At 47.5% G+C, this 24,585-nt stretch overlaps 1 protein-coding gene across 13 annotated transcripts in view; it reads right to left on the reverse strand.

Moving 5' to 3' along the window:
• LOC137421571 (adhesion G protein-coupled receptor L2) overlaps positions 1 to 24,585 on the reverse strand; it is a 638,565-nt gene that overhangs the window by 196,355 nt on the left and 417,625 nt on the right. For all 13 annotated transcript variants that reach the window (XM_068107767.2, XM_078771230.1, XM_068107766.2 and 10 more), the window contains 2 exons: positions 4,326 to 4,448; positions 3,759 to 3,964 (listed from right to left, as the gene is read on the reverse strand). In XM_068107767.2, coding sequence (XP_067963868.2) covers positions 3,759 to 3,964; positions 4,326 to 4,448 — 329 coding nt within the window. The remainder of the gene's footprint in view (positions 1 to 3,758; positions 3,965 to 4,325; positions 4,449 to 24,585) is intronic.

The following is a 24,585-nucleotide window of genomic DNA, read 5'->3' on the forward strand; positions in this document are numbered from 1 at the left end:
TGACGTGCACGTACAGTATCTCTGTCGTATAGCGCTAATGATATATAACGCCGCCGATAATGATATGATAATTTATGATAATCTATGCAGCACGACGTGGTCCTCACGTCACACAAGGCGCCTTTGCCGGCGCAAAACGGCTCTCTCAGGGTCAAACTCGGTATCGTTTTGAGCGCACGGTTCAGACCTTCAAGAAAAAGTTTATTTTGTAAAAATCGAGCCACGCGTTCAAAAGATATGACCGGTTTTGTTCGCCGGCACGTCGGCGCTCGAATCGAATCGAGTTAAAACGAACACTGCCGTTGTCGGGTCCGTCTGAGACAACCACCGGGCCTAGAACGCTGGGACCGGTCTCGTTGGATAGGCCTGGATCAGATCTCGAAACGCTGGAAGCTGCACCTCTCTGTGATAATCTTGTGGACCATGACAAGAGATCGTGCGACACGTGGTTATCATGCCGTGCAAGTACAGTATCTCTGCCGTCAACTTGTTCAGAGTGCCGGCGATAGCTCGCCTTCTCTTTGTGGAAAACACGGTGAGATCCTTAACATCCAACAACTAATGGGACGCAAACGGGGCACCCAGTTTAGCGGTACACCCATTGATGAATCACCCTGCCTGTGATTCACCCATGACAGGTTATAGCTGGGTCGGGATTCAAACCCAGGCTGGACAGTTTAGACTTTAGAGTCAAGTGTGCGTACCTCCAGTCCAGGCCATCCTGCCAACTTGTATGCTGCATACAGGTGAAATATAAAGCGCGAGATATTTTTATATATACTGTATATTTAAAAAAAAATTGGTGTGGTTTTTGGCGGGCTGGAACGGATTAATAGCATTTCAATGCATTTCAATGGGGAAATTTGATTTGAGATACGAGCAATTTGAGTTACGAGCTCGGTCACGGAACGGATTAAACTCGTAAGTCAAGGTTCCACTGTATATATATATATTATATATATATATATATATATATATATATATATATATATATATATATATATATAATATATATATATATATATATATATATATATATATATATATATATATATATATATATATATATACTGTATATATATATGTATGTATGTATATATATATATTTTTTTATTATTATTATTATTATTATTATTATTTTCCTGTCTTAACATCTTAATACTTAATAATATGAAAAGATTTCGAGCATTGCTTGAATTAATCTTGAAGCAAAAACATGTAAAGCTATTTTGGTAAAATTGCAAATTTCACTCATCATACTGCAAGTGCTCAAGCCCTTGGTTCAAACACTGTATTTACTTAGCTCAGCAAGCCAAGCCACCAACAATTTGCTCTTACACTGTTGAAAGTAAAGTCAAATCAAAATGCAAAAGTCAATGCTGAACAGCATACATGCTAAAAGCATTAGCAAGCTCCCTGCAAGTATTCACAGCCTGTTATCAGCATGATGTAAAACACTGCTTATGAATTACCATGAAAACTACACAATTTACTGGCACCTTTGCTCGTCCTGTTTGAGGAGTCATTTTGTAATGCCTAAAATGGGAAATTAAGCTTCTGGGCATGATATAAAGCTGAGACCATTACTTCCTCATATATTATACCTTGCTGCATAAGTTCTTCCAAATGAGTTAATTTTGGTAAAGGAACATGATGTACCTTTCCTGGCCACAGTCAATACAACTGTAGCAGTTTCAACTTTAATCTTTAACATGAAAATAATTCTGGATTCAAACCCCCAGATTAATTATTTCTGCCTCATTACCTCCACCAGCAAAGGTCGAGAGAGGAGTTATGTTTTCACCCTTGTCTGCCTGTCTTTCTGTTTGTTACCTGCGAAAAACGAAGATTTTTCAAGTATATTGGTTGGTCGTGTGCGTTATTCTTTCTGTTTGTATATATCAATAGCCTTCTGGTCATAATTTTAAACCGTTCTTCATGAAACTTAACCAAATGGTGGTAGCAGGTTGTAGACAGAAACCGCCCAGGGTGGTACTAACGACCTGACTTAGGAACGTTAAAGTGGTGCCCGGAACCATCTTACACTCTCTGTGTCCGGATTGCTGGTTTTACTTTCTGTCTCACTCAAACTACAGCTACCGGGCTAGCTTCAATCCCTCTTTCTCGCAAACAAACACCATACTCTTTTCATCATACACTTTTCCTCTCTTTTATTTAAGGCCTGGCGTTGATGAGGGCTATAATACAGTCCGTGCCTGGAGCCTCCAACATTAAAAAAAAAAAGGTCGTAAGCAAGAAGCCCATTGATTTTGAGGTCAAAAGGTCAACATTGGCCAAAGGTCAACAACCTAGGTCATGTTTCTAAAAACCTCAATTTTCATCTGACAGACTTGAAATTTGAAGAGAATTTGTGTATCAGGTCAATGAATTCAAGCACCAATTATTTTTGAGGTCAACATAAGCCAAGGTCAAAGATCAACGACTCAGGTGAAATTTCTTAAAAAACTCAATTCTCGTCCAATTGACTTCAAATTTGAACAGGATTTGAATATCAGGTTACTGAATTCAATGACCAATTAATTATTTTTGAGGTCAAAAAATCAACATATGCCAAATTTCTAAAATCATGAATTTTCATCCAATTGACTTGAAATTTGAGAAGGATTTTCATATCAGGTCACTTAATTCAACCACCAATTATTTTAAGGTCAAATTTCTTTTCGGGAATTCGCAAGTATCATGCTCTGCATGACATCATTATTGTTGTTTGTCTGTGAGCAGGATATCTCAAAAGGTTATGGAAGGATTCGGACGAAATTTGGTGGACAGGTTGGGTGTCTGATAAAGAAGAATCGATTTGACTTTTGTGAAGATCCGAATCCGGCCTATCAGTGGGATACAAAATGTAAACTGTTCAGCTTTGTTTTGTTCATGGTAAGGTAAGCAGACCCCACTTTGAGCTGTCTAGCATGGGTTTGAATCTCGGCGCAGCTATAAACGGTCATCCTGGTGTTTAGCATGCAGGGCGAGGCGTCACTGTATGTGCTGTCCCTCGGATGGATGTTAGACGGGCATCCAATGTGCGAGCATTTGGTTCATGGCTGTTAAAGATCCCACGGTGTCCTTCGCTAAGAGTAGGCAAGCTATTGCCGGCACCATGGCCAAATTCCAAATTGCTGCCCTAACCTAAAGAGGTCACTGCATCAGCGGCAGAGGCACACCTCCAGCAACAATGCAAATCAGCAGCTACGTACAGACTGCACACTAAATGAATGAATGAATGAGACTCAACTCCTGTATAAAAAAGCTTTTTAAAAAGAATTATAACTGAAATTTTATGACTGCTCAAAACAGAATTCAATCAATTTTGTAACATTATGAATTATTTCTTCCCATAAGGCAAGACATAATTGGCTTCTTCTGCAGAAAATAATACTAAACAAGTTTTCTGATGCAAAAAAGTCATGTATTGTGAATGGCCATGTGATCTGACATGCAAATATTGGTATTGTAATGGAGGCAACAGTTTTTCTCTCAATTATTGATGCAAACAGCAACAAAGTGTTGCACAACAGATAGAGCTATAGTGATCGTGAACCAAGCTAGGATTCAAATGAAGAAATTTTGGACATTTCCATGATGCGAAGAGCAAAAGATTGACAAGGAACCAGTATTATCTGTGATAAACCAAGATAACTAATACTGTTTAATATGATGCAGATTCATTATAAGCTGAATTATGGGACAAGTGGAGACATTAGTTATCTCAAAACTAAAAACCTTGAATCACTACCTACCTGGTTGTGTTCAAGAACCAGTATAATGGGGTCATTCAGGAAGAGTCTATTAGACTCCGTATTGATAGATGCTGAGATGACACTGGATGCAACCGCAACTGACACTCCAGATTCGGATAGGTTAGCCCCGACACTCACAGAGGCATTGTCTGTGGACAGGAACTCAGAAAGACGGTCATACAAGACCATCACAACCTTTGTGACACCTGTGGGAGATAAATAGTGCAGTTTTTATCTGTGTATTTGCCTCAATCAAAATATATACCAATATAACTGTGTTCTTGAATTAAATTAGAACAATCCATTTATCTTTTCCTGAGCTCCGTCATAGCACACTTTTCATCTCACTTTTATGTGATTCCTAATCCTATCAGTACTCGTTTTTATTGTCTTCTTTCTGGAATGAATAATAATTTTCACTCAGTCTTTCAACCCTTGAAATTATATTTTTATGCCAACAGTTTTTGTGTTCTAACGTGATTGATATCAGCTAAATATTTCGATATATTGCCTTTTTATTCATTCTCCATGTATACTTAAACATTTATCACACCTCGTCACACGTACCGTTCCGGCTGTGCTTCTTTATAGTATTTGCGGTGAGGCGTACAGAGTTTGACCCGAGGCCTGGTGGAGGAAACGTGTAGTCCTGCAACTGCCCTTCAGTGTTTAGAACGGACACCGTTACCACTGCAAACACACATTTGCGAGTGGCATCACATACTCACACTCTCAAGTGGGAAGCACTAAAGTGTTAAGAACAATAAAAGAAAACTTTATATGGGGGAAAGGTTTCAAAATATTATTGGCTTCTTAGCCAAAGGCACAGCACATTGCCTTGAGCAAGTGATTTTTTTTTGATACAAAGTTTAGACTCATGCAAGGTAAGGTTACCAGGGAAGAAGTAGGAGTTGGGGGGAGTACAACAACAACAAACTAACAATGCACCAGTGCAATAACAGGAAGACACAACAAAGTAAGGAAATGAATTAATAGGAAAAGAGGATAAATGCGAGGGACACAAATATAGTAGCCTTGCAAGGAAAATGGATAGGGGGTAATGGGAGTACAAGGGATTGTGAATAAGGATCGAAGAGGGCATTAGATGATGGTAAACTGTTGACCGGAAGCCTGGAGAGGAAAATACGATTGATTTGTTAACATGATTGAAAGCACTAAGCTATTTCCCTCAAGAAAGTGAAGGGACTACGATTTTGGAGGTTAATAATAATGATAATGTATGCAGACTGCAGTTTGCAACTTAAATCTAACAGTTTGTAACTTCATTCTAACGTAATACTAACTATATCGAATTCTAACCACCAGCTTCGGTAGTGTAGGCTAAACCAGCTCTGGTGGCTTAATGGTTAGAGCATCCACTCTGAGTCTGAGAGGGTAGCGTTTCGAATGCATTCCGAACCCCAGCAGAGTCATACCAAACTTTAAAAACCTTGCCGCTTTCTTGTTTGACACTCAGCATTTAAAAAGTATAGAGCATGGACAAACAACCATAAGTTGGTAATAATAGCAAAGGCTTAGATGGGCCTAAATTGACGCAGGTGACCTCCTGCGTCAAATTTCTTGTAAGGGAACTCATACTATCATTATATTTAGGCAAGAGAGATATTGCCCTGGTCAGTAAGGATGTACTATATAATTACAAGACCTCACAAATCCTCATATTTTATGGTAAGGTAAAAAATATTCTACTGTACATATTGAAAAAGAAAAGATACACCATGATAATTGTGATATTTTCTGTGCGTAAATGGTTAATTAAATTTATTTTAAAAATTTATATATATATGAATGAATGAATGAATGAATGAATGATCGTTTTAAGGCCATTTTCCCCACTAGAGCAGGGGTTAGCCTTGCGGGCCCCATGACAATCATGGTTCCCTGTTTGAGGCAATGTTTTTATGGCCGGATGCCCTTCCTGGCGCCAACCCTTAGTCGTCTCTTACGATGCGCAGGGATACGGTGTACCTATACTAAACCGGGGTACACACCGGGATCATTCATCCCAGCAAGCTGGTACTCAATTTGCCGACCTCGGAAGGATGACAGGCTGAGTCAACCCCCCCTGGTGTTAATTTAGCGATCGACCGGGATTCGAACCCAGGATCCTAGCATCCTAAGCCGGCACCCTAACCGCTAAGCCAACACCAGGCTCAAAAAAAATAAATTTATATATATATATATATATATATTATGGTGCAAATATATATAAATGAATGACTAAGCACAAGAAAAAGATTGCATGTTTATTCAAACGATATGAAAGTATATTTGGTTGATTTGAAGATAAATAACGAAAATATGCAGAGTAAATTTAGGGATTTCATTTGGAGCCACTAATCCCTTTAAATTTATTGTATGCAATGGTGATAAAGCTTGAGCAACTGTAATTTTAACATAAAAATTAACTACATGTGCTGGCAGGATGACCTATACCTATGAACCACTCACCTTTGAGTTGGCTAGTCTGGGTTTGAATCTTGACTCGGGTATAAATTGTCACCATGGAGCTTTGAATCCGGGGGCGAGGCATCAAAGTCCATTGGCGGGATGGACTTTGATCTGGAAGCTGGAAGGCCAATCTGCTAGTTACTGTTTTTTGGTGGACATTAAAGACCCCAAGGCGATATGCACGAATAGGAGCCAAGGTATTGCTGGCACAATGAACAAATTTCAAATTTGTGCCGCTTTCAGTGGACTATCTCGCGACTGAGTGGCGATCTGTCCAGGATTGGGTGTAGTCTTGAAATGTTTCTTAACGTGCCGTGAATACTGCAAAGTCCTGTCATGAATATGGTTATACATTATTATTACCTCCACCACCAAATGTTATGTTTTCACCCCTGTCTGTTTGTCTGTTTTCAGTCTTTCTGTCAGTGGGCAGGATATCTCAAAAGGTTATGGACGGATTTGGACAAACCTTGGTGGACAGGTTGAGCGTCTGACACGGATTCAATTATTCGATTTTGGTGAAGATCCCATTCCGGATGCGACATTCTTTAAAATTTTCAAGTGATTCTTCATAATTGAGAGATCGGGCTAAACACGATATATATTCAAGAAGTTATGGACAAAACTTGGTGGATGAGTTGGGTAGGTGACACGAAAAAGCCGATTAGATTTTGGTTTATGTCAATGCAATTCTGGCCCATCAGTGGGATCACTTTTAAATCACTTCAAAAACAAAATGTAAACTGGTAAGCCTGGCAGAGATATGTGCTCTAACGAGTGCTGTTCCAGTCGTTGCTGTATTACTAGCAGAGTACCCGCCCTATGGTGATCTTGTTCCAAGTGTACAACACGTTCTTCTGACATATCCATTTATTTGGGCAGTGTATAGGCAACAAACTGCTGTCTCAATCACTCCCAAAAGCAAAAAATATGCACATATGTAATACTCTTGCACGAGCCTCGATCTTGTATACAAAAAAAAGAAAAACATGTAGATATTGTGGTTAAATAACTCGGATAATTCCAATTGCATTGGCCCATAGACTGACATCAGAGATATGATGCCTAAGGCCTGAAAGTACTATCGTCTTCACAAGGCCCATGACGCCTATAATCTCCAACCTTTCGATATTTGATGATCCTTTTACCAGTCGCTTAGGTTGTTTTACACTGAACGGAAAACTTATAGGGAGAGCATGGCGATTGTGAAGATCACACCGAAGAGTCTTAGTCTTACCAAAATGGTGGATGTATGATTGTTTCAGGTTACAATTGTAGGTGATGTCAGGCCAGCTGTCTGACCAATGGGTATAGAGCAGATATAGATACATACAAACACTTGTTTTATTACATATAGATTATTATATTATTATTAATAGCATCACTCATTCCCAAAAGGAGGAAGAGGGTATTGCAATAGGTGATTGGGTGTGTGTTTGTGTGTGAATGTGTATAAGACCACACACAGATGAGCTTTAATATAATGCTCTTTTGTCACCTACTTTAATATTGTGCTCTAAAATGTCCTTAAGCACAGTTTGACAATGTTGTCTAAGTTAACCATAATATTTTTGATGTGCAGTTATACCATAAGTCGATTGTGTACTTTGAATGTGGATTATTTCAATACAAGTGAGGTAACCGTTCTATGCAGGGGTGGGAAGCCAAAAGCAAGCAACCAATGCGGAAACGTTGAATGCTAAACCATAGAACAAATAAATTCCACATTGCTGTGCGACCTTCAGTCGAACGTCAGACATGGACAGCTGGTTCGTGAATGACATGGGCAAAAAACCGTGAATGGGAAACGATGAACCAATAAATTCAACATTCCTGTGCCACCTATAGTCGAACGTCAGGCATTGACAGCAGGTCCGTAAAACCTTGGTGACCTTGATTCACCGTAAAACCTTCCTGACGCCAACCCTTTTACTTTGACAGCAAAGTAAAAAAACATTAAAAATAACATACCCTGTCTGAATGGTTCTATCCCCAGTCAATGGGGAATCTGCATGTGGTGAATCCGCGAATGTCACGGTTAGAAAGTAGAAACCCTCACGTCATTTCCTCATTCATATTTAAACTCAATATCTCTATTTTCATTCCAAGCAGCATCATTTGAATCATAAATTAATACTACTAGTGGGGTCACCCTTGGGAATCCCACGGGCATGGAGGTGTATCATTGCGATTGGTGCAGCCGTTTTTGCAGTACCCGGGACAATAACGTTAGGCGGGAGTCCAAACCTGAAAATGCTGGAGACCAAAGCTGAAATTAGAAAAACAATATAGTGTGGGAGCTGTGCTCGCACTATAAAGCCAGACAAAATGGACGACACAGGAACGAAGTTTCACCGAGCTATTTATTGAGCTCAAAACCAAAGAACTCAAAAGCACACTGAATCTGCCCCTCGAACGGGCGGCAATTTATATCGCAAACTGAACACACAAAAGCCACGCCTCTCAGGCGGGGCGTGGTATGCAAAATCGGTAAGTCACGTGTTCGCCCGAGAAGGGCAAGTCTGGACACGCCCGGGCGAGTCCGGACACGTGACCGCTCGCCGGTTGCATCATCGGCCGGTGCACGGTAATTGTGTCATGCTTCCGGTAACCGCTACATGCGCCCCCCAGAATTAACCTGCACCGGGAGAGTCAGTTTGAGGGGGGTCCTGATGACCCGGCCGAAACGACCCCTGGCGATTCGTGTGGGGGTGGTAGGCGGCGTGGCGGTGGATGGTCGGGTGGGGGGCTTGGTTGACGGGGGACGGCCCCGTCGTGGAGGAAGGGCCAACCGTGGAGGTTGGTCGAGGTCCAAATGGGCCGGCTTGAGGCGGTACACGGAGATGCGGTCTGGCTTGCCGCCGATGTCGATGATGAATGACTTGTCGTCCCTCTGCAGGACCCGGAAAGGTCCATCGTACGGTGGCCGGAGCGGTCCCCGGTGTGCGTCGTGCCGGATAAAAACGTACTCCGCAGTGCGAAGTGCTGGGGGGACGTGGGGTTGGCGGCAGCCGTGGTGGGACGTGGGCACGGGGGAAAATCTCCTGGCGGCCTCCTGGAGGTTCCAGCGTTGGCGAGCGTGCCTGTGTCCTTGAAGCATGCCTGTGTCCGGGAGAACTGTGCCTGTGTCCTTGAAGGGGACCAGGGGCCGGTGGCATCAGGGATGAATTTGCCCGGCACGCGCAGTGGCTGGCCGTAGACCAGCTCGGCGGTGGAAGCCTGGAGGTCCTCTTTAGGGGCCGTTCGGAGGCCCAATAGGACCCACGGGAGCCTGTCGGCCCAACCGTCATCCTGGAGGCTGGCTCTGAGAGCGGCCTTCATCGAGCGGTGGAACCGCTCGCACAAGCCGTCGGCTTGGGGGTGGTAGGCCGTGGTGCGGTGAAGCTTGACCCCCAAGGCCTGGGCGACCGCGCCCCGAAGCTCGGAGGTGAATTGCGGGCCTCTGTCGGAGGAGATGTCCGAGGGCGCGCCGAAACGGGCAATCCAAGTGCCAATGAAGGCCTGCACCACGTCGGCGGATGTTGTTGATGCCAGCGGGACGGCCTCCGGCCACCTGGTGGTCCTGTCCACCATCGTGAGGAGGTGGGTGAAACCCCGCGAGGAGGGAAGGGGTCCCACCAGGTCCATATTGAGGTGGTCGAAGCGCCGCGCGGGCACGTCGAATGGTGCCAACGGGGCCTGGGTGTGCCGGTGGACCTACGCGCGCTGGCAAGCGACACAGGCATTGGCCCAGTCGCGGATGTCCTTGCGGAGCCCGTGCCAGACGAACTTTGCTGCCACGAGCTTCTGTGATGCCTTCCGGCCCGGGTGGGAAAGGCCGTGAAGGGCGTCAAAAATGCGCCGTTGCCATCCGGTGGGCACGATAGGGCGAGGTTGGCCCAGGGAAACGTCGCACAGGAGAACTGTGCCTGTGTCCTTGAAGGGGACGTCGGCCAACCGCAGGACTGTGTCCGCTGTCCGGAGGGCTTGCACCGAGGGGGCGGCGGTCTGGTCGGCCGCCATGCGGGCGAAGTCCACACCCAGGTGGACGGCGTTCGCGCCGGACCGGGAAAGGCAATCGGCCACAGCGTTGTCCTTGCCCGCAACGTGCCGGATGTCCGTCGTAAATTCGGACACGGCGGAGAGGTGGCGCTGCTGGCGGGCCGACCACGGCTCCGTAACCTTGGCCATGGCGAAGACCAGGGGTTTGTGGTCCACAAAGGCCATGAACGGGCAGCCCTCCAAAAGATGGCGGAAGTGGCGAACGGCCAGGTAAAGACCGAGGAGCTCGCGGTCGAAAGCGCTATACTTGCGCTCGTTAGGGCGAAGCTGCCGGCTGAAGAAGGCCAGCGGTTGCCAAGCATCGTTCACCCACTGTTCATGCACGGCGCCCACCGCGTAGTCGGAAGCGTCCGTGGTGAGGGCGATGGGTGCGTCGAGCGCCGGGTGTGCCAGCATGGTCGCGTTGGCGAGGGCCAGCTTAGCGCCCGTGAACGCCGCGTCCATCTCTGTGGTCCAGGCGACGTCGTGCTTGGCTGGCTTGCCCCGGAGGGCTTCGTACAGGGGGCGCATGAGTTGGGCGGCGCGAGGCACGAACCGGTGGTAAAAATTTACCATCCCCAAAAATTCCTGTAGGGCCTTGATGGAGCGGGGGCGCGGGAAACTTGTGACTGCCTCCACCTTGGTAGGCAGCGGGACGGCCCCGCGCTTCGTGATGCGGTGCTCCAGGAAGTCGACGGCCGTTACACCAAACTGGCATTTCGCCGGGTTGATGATGAAGCCGTGCTGGCCGAGGCGCTCGAAAAGCATGCGCAGGTGGACGAGGTGCTCCGCCCGTGAAGTGCTGGCGATGAGAATGTCATCCAGGTAGACGAACAGAAAGGTGAGATCGCGCAGCACACTGTCCATCAGCCGCTGGAAGGCCTGGGCCGCGTTCTTAAGGCCGAACGGCATTCGGAGGAACTCGAAGAGGCCAAAAGGTGTAAATGCAGCCGTCTTCGGAACGTCGGCCGGCCGGACAGGTACCTGGTGGTAGCCCCGAATAAGGTCGACCTTGGAGAAGATCACCCGCCCCGCCAAACGGGCGGAAAAGTCCTGTATGTGTGGTATCGGGTACCGGTCGGGGGTGGTGGCGTCGTTGAGGCGGCGGTAATCGCCACATGGTCGCCATCCGCCACCCGGTTTGGGCACGATGTGCAGGGGCGAGGCCCACGCGCTATTCGAGCGCCGCACAATGCCCAATCGCTCCAGCGCATCGAATTCCGCCTTCGCCACGGCGAGTTTGGCCGGGTTGAGGCGGCGAGCCCTGGCGTAGACCGGTGGACCTGTGGTCGGGATGTGGTGTTCGACGCCATGCTTGACGGCGACGGCCGAAAACGTCGGCTGCGTGAGGGCTGGAAACTCGGCGAGCAGGCGGGTGAAATCGTCCGTGGCCGGGAGCGCGCAGGCTAGCTTGGTCGGAGCAGAGCCGCTCAATGAGCAAGCGAGCGAGCTGAAGGTCTCCGCGTTGATGAGCCGACGCCGTTTGACGTCAACCAAAAGCCGATGCGCACAAAGAAAATCTGCACCCAGCAAGGCCATGGGCACGTTCGCCGTGATGAAGTCCCACCTGAAGCGCTGGCCCCCAAAGCAGAATGCGACGCTGCGCGAACCGAAGGTGCGGATGGAGGAGCCGTTTGCGGCGACCAAGGCGGGGCCGCATAGCGCGGCCTGTTTGTCCTCCACCGAGGTGGGTATCACGCTCAGCTGAGCGCCGGTGTCACACAAAAAACGCCGCCTGTCTCTGTTTCCGTGATAAACAGAAGGCTGCCTGAATGGCCGACGCTCATGGCAGGCAGCGAGCGCCGGCCTGGTCGTTTCCCGACCCGCCGAAAGTGCACGGTGGGCGGCACGTTCTGGCCTTCTGCCCGAACCTGGCGTGGTAATAGCACATGGTCCGCTCTGGTGGAGGCTCTGGCGGTCGCGTAGGGTTCGGTCGACGGGGCGTCGCGGCGGCCGCAGCCGTCAGTGGCGCGGACTCGGCCGGTGGAGGCACCGGTCGTGGCGCGGGCGTTGCCTCGGTCGGCCCAGGGTTCCAGGCGGCCGCTCCGACGTGTCGCCTGGCCGAGAAAAATTTATCGGCCTCCTTGGCCAGGGTGCGAGGGTCCGTGATGGGCGAATTAGCCAAAGCTAACCGTACCTGCCCGGGTAGCCGCTGGAGGAATGGCTCGCGGAAGAGGAAGTCCGGGCTGTGGTCACCGAGAAGAGCAAGCATGTGGTCCATGCTTTTGGATGGACGGGCCTCACCCAGCTCCGGGAGGTGTAGTAGTTGTTGTGCGCGTTCGGTCTCCGTGAGTCCAAACGCACCGAGGAGTAGGCCTTTGAGCGCGCCGTATTTGTCGGCGTTCGGCGGGTGCTGGAGGAAGCTCAGAACCCGGGCAGCGGAGGAGGCGGTGAGCGCAGAGACCACATGGTGGTAGCGCATCGTGTCCTCCGTGATGTTCCGCAGGGTGAATTGAGAATCGGCTTGAGCAAACCAAACGGCTGCGTGAGATTCCCAAAAGCCTGGGAGCTTCAAAGCTACAGCTGACTCCATCGCCGTGTTCGTAGAAAGGGGTCACCAATTGTGGGAGCTGTGCTCGCACTATAAAGCCAGACAAAATGGACGACACAGGAACGAAGTTTCACCGAGCTATTTATTTAGCTCAAAACCAAAGAACTCAAAAGCACACTGAATCTGCCCCTCGAACGGGCGGCAATTTATATCGCAAACTGAACACACAAAAGCCACGGCTCTCAGGCGGGGCGTGGTATGCAAAATCGGTAAGTCACGTGTTCGCCCGAGAAGGGCAAGTCTGGACACGCCCGGGCGTGTCCGGACACGTGACCGCTCGCCGGTTGCGTCATCGGCCGGTGCACGGTAATTGTGTCATGCTTCCGGTAACCGCTACAATAGCCTATTTTACTCCAGGGGGTCCCAGGATTACCCACCCAAAATTTAGTTGTGATCGGTTCAGCCATTTTTGCGGTACCTGGGAACGGACGGACAGACAGACAGACGGACATTTAGTAAATTATAGTAAGATACTCACTTAGTAAGAGGCTAACCCTCGCTATAGTGGGGAAAATGGCCTTAAAACGATCATTCATTCAACAACAACAACAACAACAACACCACATCATCCTCTACCATACTCAGCCTCTCTTTTAATGCGTCCCTAACTGTCACCTCTTTCAACGTCCACGCCTTCATTCTCGGTTCGTACTTCACCCGCCGAGCACTCCGAGCACCTTTCACCATTATGTCACAGACAACCAAGTGGTGCTGTGAAACAGCCTCCTCCCCCGGGATCACCTTTGTGTCCCGGAGGTGCCCCCTATCTCGCCTATGCACGATCAGGTCGTCAACGATTGTCGTCGACCCACCTGACGTGTATGTAACAAGCGTATTACCCTCTTTCTGGAACTGCATATTACAAATCAACAAACCAGCCCCATCAGCAAACTCCAAAATCCTTTCACCTTCTCCATTCCTCACACCATATCCGTAACCCCCATGAACTCCCTCAAAACCATCCATACTCCTGACCACATGTCCATTTAGGTCTCCTCCTACCACAACAACTTCTTTATCTTTCACGTTTTCCATCAGCTTCTCTATCGCACACCAGAACTTGTCCCTCTCTTCATTGCTCCGACCGACCTGCGGAGCATATCGCGAGATGACGTTCACCAAGAGCTTTCCAATCATCATTTTCACCATCACCAACCTTTCACTCACTCTAGTCACACTCACCACACTGTCTATAAACTCCTCAGAAAACAGGACACCAACACCATGTACGCCTTCCGGGCACCCTTGCCACACAAACTTGTATTTCTGTCCCTGCCTACCCTTCACCATTCTCACACCACTTCCCTTCCATTTCGTCTCCTGCACACAACATATGTCCACTCTTCTTCTGACCAATACTTCCACCACTTCTCCTGATCTCCCTGTCATTGTCCCTACATTCCATGTCCCAAACCTCAGAAACCAATCTCCACGTGGGGCATCAGACGTTTCGTCGTCATAAATGGAGTGATTTCCACCCTTGCTTCAATCGGGTTCCCCACCTTGAGTTTTGACGAGAGGGAGTGAGGTACCCCATGGGGTAATTCGGGCTGTACCCTGCCCATATGTAGTTGTAATTGTCATGGTTCCCTTTTTGAGGCAATGTTTTATGGCCGGATGACCTTCCTGACGCCAACCCTTTTAGTCGCCTCTTACGACACGCAGGGATACGGTGTACCTATTCTAAACCGGGGTACACACCGGGCCATCCCAATGCACCCCTAAATTTCCGCGGGCCCTGTCCACGGAAATGGAAATGGACATTTCCGCGGGCCCTAAATTTCCGCTCCCCCTAGTGGTCCTCAATAAATGCCATCCCAGGCTTGAGAAACCACCTCGGACCCACCCCCCCCCCGGAGGTCTTAACCCCCACCAGGGTCCGGTGACCCTGCCGGCCCAAGCCACACGCTCGGGTGGCGCCCCGACGGACAAGCGACGCCACACTCCACCAGACTCCCCGTGGGGCCCAGATCATACCTCGACACTCATGGCTGGACCCAATGTCGAAATCTCGCCAGCCCAGCCCCCCAGCTGCCTGGCATCACCAAATTTCGAAAGGGGCAACTTTTGCCCGAGGCCATCCCCAATGACCTCTCCTGGTCCACATCCCACAGCCCGGGGACCAACTCCCTCCATGGCTGCTCCAAATCACTTTCCCATTTTAATTTAACTTTAAATTTCCTTTTAGAAATTTTGATTTCCCATCCCAAACCGCAGCTGCTGGTAACAACCCCTACCACAGGTTGTTCTGCCCCTCCCGCAGCTGGTCCACATTCCCTACGGGGACCATATCGTCGGAGGCTCTTTCTTGGTTGTTCAAATTGAACTGGTTGTTCAATTTCGGAGCCTCCGTTGCCAAATTGCAGTGTATGGTCAGGGTCCCCTCGGTCACCACAACCATCTGCTCAGACCGACTCACCTCAACCCCCAAACTCCTTTGGGCCTGGTCAACCTCTACCTCCATGGGACTGTCCCAGGTCCCCAGCCGCTGTGTCACATCATGTACATCCCCATTAATAATTTGCGGCCCCCACAGGCCTTTATCAATAAATACCCGGTCCGGCTCCATTACTCGGACCCCCCCTATTGTTATCTCCTGTTGCACTGCACAACCGCCCTTGTGCTGCAAACACTCCAATTCATCCCCGGGTTGAGGTGTTGCGGCATCCACCCGGCCCCGATAAACCTCCAGGCCAGCATTTACCTGTGAATTTCCTTCCCTACCTTCCCAATTTCCTTCAATTGCCATTCCCGGTGCAATTCCCAATTTGGCTTCCCCCCGTTCCGATTCAAATTCTGCCACCCTTGGCTTCTCCTGTGTTTCCTTCCCCGGTTCACTCCTTCGTTCATTCATTCCCTCTACCTTTCCTTCCAAACTATCACTCATTCTTTTCATTCCTTCCCTAAATTCATTCCCCTGGGACTCCATCTTTTCCAATCGCTCACTCTGAGACTCCATTTTATTGTTCATTTCTCCCATCTCTGCCTTTAGTTCATTTTTCATTTCCCCCATCTCTCCCTTTAGTTCATTTTTCATTTCCTCCATCTCATTACTCATTCCCCTCATTTCGTCCTTCAATTCATTCTGTATTTCCCTCATGTTGTTATTCATTTTCTCATTCTGGGCTTTAATCTCCCTAAATAATCGATCCAAAATCTGGTCGGTTATCGGGGCGGTTCCAATTATTGTTCCCGGCTCCCCAGTAGGGGAGGGGGATGGGTTGGTGCTCGGGACGGGGGAGGTTCCAAGACTAACCTCCAATTCCCCCACCTCCAGCTCACCTTCCGAACTGACAGAAGCCTCGCTACGCATCTCCATTTCACCGACCTCCGACATCCGCTTTGAGGAAGGTCGTTTCCCGCGCGCGTATTTATTTTAACTCCAAAAACAAAATTTAAATTTTCCGAAGACGCGATATGTGTCACATCATCGGAAAACTTCGTGTGCCCAATCGACGATGTAAATTTCTCCGCCTCGACTATGAAAATTTTGCGTCCGAATGCCGGGCGCGATGTACGCCCGACCGTGTCGATCGTAGCCGTGGACAAAAAAATTGTCCTATGGGCCCAGATTCTCACTCTTGACACCAGTTGTAATCAGGTTCAAATCCCACTGCTGAATACCATTTGTCGTGTGGCCGCCTTTGATTAAAATCAGACGGTCACGGAAGCCGATTGCGAAGGCCTTAGCTGTTGAGGCGAAAACTCAATGGCGGACAGCTATACAAAATTGTGCAGGATGGAGGGGCAGCGCAAGATCCCTGCAGTCTTACCTGTTAAATAAACCACACGGAAAACTGCGTTGAGATATATACAGAAAAATAATACAAGGGTTTATTCACAAGGATAGCGGGACAGGAAAAGCACGCGCCGGTAATAAATGTCCTAATCAGGACGTCCCCACACAGACTTCAAATACGAGATGAGGGAATGAATTATGAAAAGATACGTTCGTTATGTTCGGGGAATGTGGGGTGCGGCCTTATCTGTTCGTCGTCTTGCCCACACGCGGCTCCAAGCTCCGGCGCGAAGAAACCCTTCGTCCGCTAGCACGCTTCGCCTCGCTTTCACACACCACGAGGTCCTGCCCGCTCAGCACCAACACTCGCTCCCTGCATCAACAGCACCGCGAAGGGCCGAGCACCGCTCCAAGCACCACTCCACACCAAGAGCGAACCGTCAGCACGAAGAAGAGAAGCGCAGAGACCGAAAGATGTCGTGCTGCGTCAAGAAACCAGCGAAGAAGAACGGGCCAAAAGGGAGAGAGAGCCCAGACGAGAGAGAGAGAGCAAGAGAGAGCAAATGCGACTGCACGCGATGAAAACCCAGAGCCAAGAGCGAAAATGTCGTGCTGCGCGCCCTTTTATGACCTTCGTCGACTCTCCTCCAATGTTCCTTTTTGCTGGCTGCCTCTTATTGGCCGGGTGCCTCCCGCCTGTGGTGTTGCTCGCCCTTCCCCCTGCCCAATCAACAGTCCTCCTGGGCATGGCTCCCAGCCTTGCCACGAGGCTGGTTGCTAGTCCAGCCGGTGGTGTGGCTGGCTGCGGCCCCATCGGCGGCGCCCTGTCCTGGCTTTCTGCCTGTTTTCCACAGTCATTGTGGTAAGGGAGGGGAACTAATTAATGTGTGCACTAAGGACCTATCTAAGTGTTTATAGGAGTGCGTTGCCATAAGGGACAAAGGAATGATTTCCAGGTCTGACACACAGGGGTTTATCTTAGTCCCTTCACTATTTAACACTCGAACATCGTTGCATGTTCACAGGTATACTCGTACCCGACAAACCGCCTAGAACACAGAACTTATTACAGGGTTGATTCCCTATCGCGACAGTCGAATACCTACCTATACAGATCTACCTGGCTCTAGATATTCCTTTACCACCCAACATAACAATACATACATACATACATACATACATACATACATACATACATACATACATACATACATAAGTTCAAAACACACCTGGTCACAAGTGTGCCTCACTGACCGGGTCCTCAGTCGAGGTCCTCAGCATCATCCCGTTTCGGTCCTTCAACCTCGATACGGTCAGCTAAGGTGGGCCAGCAGGGGCATATAAACCTCCACATGCAGCAACTACACCTGGATGCATACATCCCCCCACCCCCAGCCAGTGCGAACACAGACTACAACAACAAAATCGCCTCCACTTCCAGAATCCACAGCACCAAACAAGTAAACATGGTGGAACAATATATACGTTCCCAGGAGAGGAGAGAACGTTTCCAGGACTTCGTTATTTATATTATTACTTAGTAAAAGTACAGCGACTGAATACTGAAGTTTGGGATCGAACCATAGTCTAATTATATTTTTCCATATTCCTGGGGTGTATATACAGAGTTTGTTTAAAGCGAGTCAACTCTTTTCCAACCATGGAATTAAACAATGCAGTACTTCAAAAATGTACATAATAATGTAAACTAACTATACAACACAACAACAACAACAACAACATGCATTTTAAGGCCATTTTCCCTGCTAGAGTGGGGTTAGCCTTGCGGTCCCCATGACAATCTTCTCCATTTTGCCCTATTTTCTGCATCTCTCCTTGTTAACCCCCTTACCCGCATTTCTTCTTCCACCATCTTTAGCCAAGTCTTTCTCGGTCTTCCCCGTCCTCTACTTCCTTCTACACTCATTTCCATCACTCTTCTCAACCAGTCACTTTCATCCTTCCTCAACACATGACCAAACCATCTCAACCTGTTCCTCTTCACAGCATCAATCACAGGCTCTATTCCCATCATCTTTCGCAATTCATCATTTGTCTTCCTCTCTCTCAACGATACTCCGCACATCCACCGAACCATTCGCATTTCCACCCTTTCCAGCCTTCGTTGCTGCTCTACGTTCATTACCCATATCTCGCTTCCATAAATCATAACACTTCTCACACATGCAGCATACACCTTTCCCTTCAGCTTCAACGACACTCCCCATGTAAACTAACTATGGAATACAATATTTATTAATAACGTTTGGTTTTAATCTATTTTTACTTTGTAAAGCGAAATGTTTTCGATACATTCAAGTTTAAAAATGAAGAAGAGTAATGGCTCCATCGGCCTCTGACAGGGCTCTGATGTGCATATTATGACTGAATCAACACGTCTGTCTGCTAGAATGATAGATATTATGTACAGTAACTTTTGAAAAGTTAGCCATTGTGTGCTGTACCATGGCCAAATTCCTGCCCTAAATACAACTTTGGAGAGCAACAGCAAAGCACCCAGTGTATTCCCTCTGCCGAGTAACTGCTTCAACAGCATCGACATGGCCTTGGATGAGGAATAACAAAACAACACTATTTTCTCAGGAAATTCGTTAGATTCCAAATGTAACTGAGAAACTGCCCTTTCATATCAGGAAAGCAGGTAAAGCAAGCTAGTGCACATATCCAATTAAAATAATCATATGACCTTAAAACCAGTTACCATTACCATCATAATGTCCATACTATTTTCTGAACAGCAGTACAGAAATTTCATGGAAGTATTCAGGGTGGTTTGCCATTTCCTTTCGCAGCAGTATGCAATGTAGGAATTTGGAATTTGACAATAGCCAACTCTATAGTGGGGGGGCCAATGTAGCAGATTGAAATGCCCGGTGAAATTGCTTGTTAATTTTTGGACACTGGTTGGGCTGTCTTTAGGGATGATATAAGTTCTAGAAAAAATATGTCTCCAATTGTTTCAAGTTCTTTATGGCGGCCATTTTGGATTTTCAAAATGGCGGATGTCGAAAACGTAAAATTCCATTATCTTGGCTTCTAAATGACCTAGAGTTTCGATTCTGGTGTCCAGTTGTACATTTTTGGGGATAGAGAATTGAATGAAACCTTCTTTAATAACCTACAAGGGATAAAAATAGGTTTTTATGGCACAGCCGAACCAGTGTCCAAAATCTAACTTAATGCACATCTATCTTAATTGTTATTTGTTATTTGTATGTTCCAGATTCGTGACCCTGAGCTATGATGGAGCCAAAAAGCAAGAAAACCAAGAAAGAAACTGATTTCACACTTTGCATTCAGTGCCAGGATCCCCAAGGTGCACTAGTGACTGAGCCAGCACTGGGCTCATATGCAAAGTTTCTCCAGTTCATCCAGGAGAGGGCACGATATGGTGATGCCGACTTCAAACAGATCAGCGAACGATTAAGCTGTTTCACTGCCACTGACTTGAGGAACAATAAAGCAAAGTGGCACCGGGCATGTTATGGATCTACATGCAACACTGCTCACCTGGAGCGTGCTAGAGTTCGCCACCAGAAAGCCTGCGAACATGGCGACACCCAGCATCTTCATAAGAGGTGTGGACGTCCTTCTTCTGCACCTGCCGCTGCAAGTACCTCAGGTTCTACGCAAGACGAGACTCTTCGCTTCACACGTTCATCATCAACTCCATTCAACAGAGACCTTTGTTTCTTCTGTCAAGAGGTCACTAAGGAAAGTGTACATGTTGTATGCACGTTCAACGCAGGTAAACAGCTGAAGAAAGCTGTTGAAGAAGGCAGCAACCACAAGTGGAAAGTTCAGCTGAGTGCTGCCATCAGTGCACATGATGCTCATGCGATCGACGTCAAGTATCATCTCCCATGCTGGGTGCAGAATGTCCAACGTGCTCCCAAGAGTGGGACATCAAGTGATGACAAAGAACACATACTGCAAGAAACTAATGTTATCAAAATAGCCGCAGACATTGAGTTTGTCAGCCTTGTTCGCTCTCTACTCCAAGCTGGTGAAATTCTCAACATGTCTGACCTGAAGTCGGTTTACTCCAGGATTCTTGACAATAATGGTGTGCACAATGTCCCATCACCTACTACCCAAGGCATGAAGGAGAAAATCAACTCTCACATTGATGACGTTCACTTCATGAAACCAAAACGTCGAAACGAGTCAGACTGTGTATTCTCCACTGCCGTGCGTGATGCAGCTGTCGAAGATGCAATGACGAAGACAAATGAAAAAAACATCGAACAACTGTTTGAGAGTGCCTCTGTTCTCCGCAGTGCCATTGCTTGTCAGAACAAGCACCCATGGCAATTTGAAGGAGAAATGAACACTGATGATGCTGAAAAGCATGTACCCAAAGTACTCTATGCTTTCCTCCGCTGGCTACTGGAAGGACCAGCCACGAGCATTGAGCCAGAGACTATGCGCTCAGCCACTATTCATCGAGATGTTATAACCATCAGTCAGAACATCATGTACGGCTACAAGTCAAAACGCCAAGTCACGTACAAGCCCAAAGAGCCAGATGCACCATTCCGCCATCGCTTAGAATGGCCACAGCAGCTTGCCGTTGCCATTGTAGTCCATCAGTCCACCAGAAACAAGAAGCTTCTGGATTTCCTGCATGGGTTCGGTCTGTCTGTTGATTATAGTCGGATCTTGCGGTTGGAGACACAGCTGGCCAACTCAGTCATAGAGTCTACGACAGAACAGGGTGTATACTTTCCAAGAACCATGCGCATAGGGACGTTTGTCTTCTTTGCAGTGGACAACAGTGACTTCAATGAAGACACACCTGATGGGAAGCGGACACTCCATGCTACAGCCTGGGCACTCTACCAACGACGGGAACATGCACCCTCCACAGATGAACATAGAACACTGACACTACATGACCGAAAGGCCAGACACCGCTCACTCAAGGTTCTGACTGCTCCAGACTTTGTTCCTTGCCAAGCACCAAACAAACAATCTGCCACAGGTACCACGTATAGCTTCAAGACACGGTCAAACCCAGATGTCACCAAGCCGTACTCTGCGACGGACACAGTGTGGCTACTTTCACGCACAATCATGCGAACAGCTGAAGCTGAGGACGTACAAGACGACATCATCCCACCAGATGACCAGCTGCAAGCTGCAGAACCCCAGCATGCTGACCCTGTTGGGTCACTCGTCCACGATCCAAAACAACCACCTGGCAGTAGGATCAAGCATCACGATATCCCAACTTGGACAGTCTACAACTCACTGCTCTCCTCTTCGAAGCCTCTGACAGAGGTCAACGCCCTGCCATTGGTAGCAGCACCAGCCCATGAATGGCAAACACTGATAACAGTCTTGAAACAGACACAGCAAATCAACTGCATGGTCATGGGTCCCGATAGGAAGACAGTGATCACCTTAGACATGGCCCTGTATGAGCGAGCCAAACAGCTGGAGATGACCAGAGATGACTGCAAAGGCAAGTGGGTACTGCGACTAGGGGAGATGCACACTGTGATGGCTGCACTGAGGGCTGCTGGGAATGCCATAGAGGACAGTGGTCTTGACGAGGCTTGGTCTGAGGCTGATATCTATGGCCCAACAACGACCAGACAAATACTGGAAGCCAAGCACATGAAGAGGGCTTTGGAGGCCCACATCACCACTGTCCAAGCCCTCTTCGACCTCTATGTGGACGAATTCTTCCAAGAGCATCCCCATCTGAGGGGCCCATGTACCCAGTCAGCACAACAGGTTGCCCAGAGCTGTCATCTACACAACCGAGAGGAGATGACAAGCGCGCAGAACAACATGCTAGCTGTCCTCGAGTCAAACGAAGTCCTGGAGGCCATGGCAAAGTTTGATGAGAGGAAAGAAGCCAAGAGTCCACTGTTCAAGTTTGTGCGACGCTACATGCGGATGATAATGCTGATATACACATTCATCCGTGCCACCCGTGATGGACAATTTGAGCTTCACCTGTCTTCACTGGATGAGATGTGCATATACTTCTTTGCACATGACAAACAGAAATATGCCAGGCTGACTCCCCGGTACCTTGCAGAGATGAAGGCCCTGAAGATGACAGATTCAGGGATCTACCAAGAGTTCATGGATGGGAACTTCAGTGTCCATAAGAATGAAATCCCCTTCTGTGCTGTAGGTGTGGACCATGCACTGGAGCACATCAACAGGATCATGAAGGTGACAGGGGGTATTGTGGGCATTACCCAGAATGCCAGTGCCCGCGAAAGGTTCTTTCTGACAGCACCAGAGCTGAGTAGGCTTGCTGAAGAAGCCCGTCAGATGGCTGGCTCACAATCAGCTACACGCAAGGAGCACCACGACCTATCAACCACAGTCTGGGCTCGGCAGGAAGACAGCATTCGTCGACTGAAGAATGTGATCAGAGAGTCCATGAATCCCATGACGCATGAGGGTGAAGACCTGACGACTATCATCACCAAGGTGGTGATGCCAGCTGAAGTACAGAAGGATGTCTGCAACCAAGATGAGATTGGTCAGAAAGCGTATAACACGTTTGTTGCAGAGCGCATCAACACAAATGAAATCAACCTTTGGGCCAGAATGGGAAAGGTCAAACTGAAGATGTGGAAGAGTGCCAGGAAAGCTGTGAAGCACAAACTGGCAGACAAGGTTGTAGAGCTGAAAGACGACAGGTCACTGTTTGCGCGCATGCTGATCGTGGCCCGCTCACGACCAGAGATCAATGCAGGTCTCAGCATCTCAACTGTTCTGAGATGTGTATGTGTGGGGCAGATGAAGAGGTGTGTGGTAACACGGGTCAGGAGCGCCCCATGGGAATCGATAACACTGATGATGAGGAGGATGGAGATCCTTCAATGTAACAATGAACACTGCCAACTAAAAATATTGCACAAAGACATTATAAGTGTACATTTGAACACTAAAGTCCAGCCTTTATGTGATTTAGAAGTGAAAATGATGGAAAAAAATATATATATGTGTTGGCATAAGTGCGTGAAAATCCAAGATGGCTGCCATAAGAACCCATTTGATCATATGTAGGTGTATAAATGTGTGTTTATTGGATTAAGTATCCGCAAATATGTACATTTGGACACCAAAATTAACACTCTAGGTCATTTAGAAGCCAAGATAATGACAATTTCGGTTTTCAACAAACGCCATTTTGATAATCCAAAATGGCCGCTATAAAGAACTTGAAAAAAATGGAGACATATTTTTTCTACAACTTCTATCATCCCTAAAGACAACCCAACCAGTGTCCACAAATTAACATTTGAATTCAACGGGAAAACATTGGCCCCCCCACTGCGTAATAAAGTGCAGAATATTTAATGCCGACCAGCAAATTATAGGAGAAGGTACACCTGGCTTAACATCCCAGCTGAAGTACGGCACGCTTATTGACGCAATACCATGCCTGCAAACTACCAGTGTAACAGTTTACAGTTTGGCGAGACTTAAACGCAGAAAAGCCAGCTCGAAGGTGAGTATTATACCTGCTACCCTGTTCCTGACAGTTATCCTGTCAGAACCAAACTGGTTATCTACATGATAAATTTTCTACATGCAATTTGTCCTTTAATATTCATACCCAGCAACAGTGTCTTTCTGTTAACATATTTTCCTCCCTGCGCATTGGCTCACTCCATCTTGATTTGACCAGGAACCAAAGCACCCGGCTATCATTTCCTCATTCATTCTGTCTAGGATCAATGCACAGCCTCAGACCTTTTACAGCCTGGTGTATTGCCTTCGGGCCAGTTAGAAAAGAAACGAGCTTCTTTACTCACTCTATCAAATAAACCTCACGCTCACATACAAACATAATATCAAATACATATTTGATTCAAAATTCCATTTAGGATATCACATTTCCTGTTCGCGCGGGCATCGATGTAATACTATTTTGTTTGCAGCTGTTTTATTGACTTTTCTTGATGTGATTTGCTCAAAGTAATCTTTACTAAAACACCCCAAGTTGCAATATAAACGCTGCACAAAAAGGCAATGGTGTGACTAGTTTC

The sequence above is a fragment of the Myxine glutinosa genome, chromosome 2, assembly GCF_964187855.1.
Source record: "Myxine glutinosa chromosome 2, kmMyxGlut1.1, whole genome shotgun sequence".
NCBI classification, from domain to species: Eukaryota; Metazoa; Chordata; class Myxini; order Myxiniformes; family Myxinidae; genus Myxine; species Myxine glutinosa.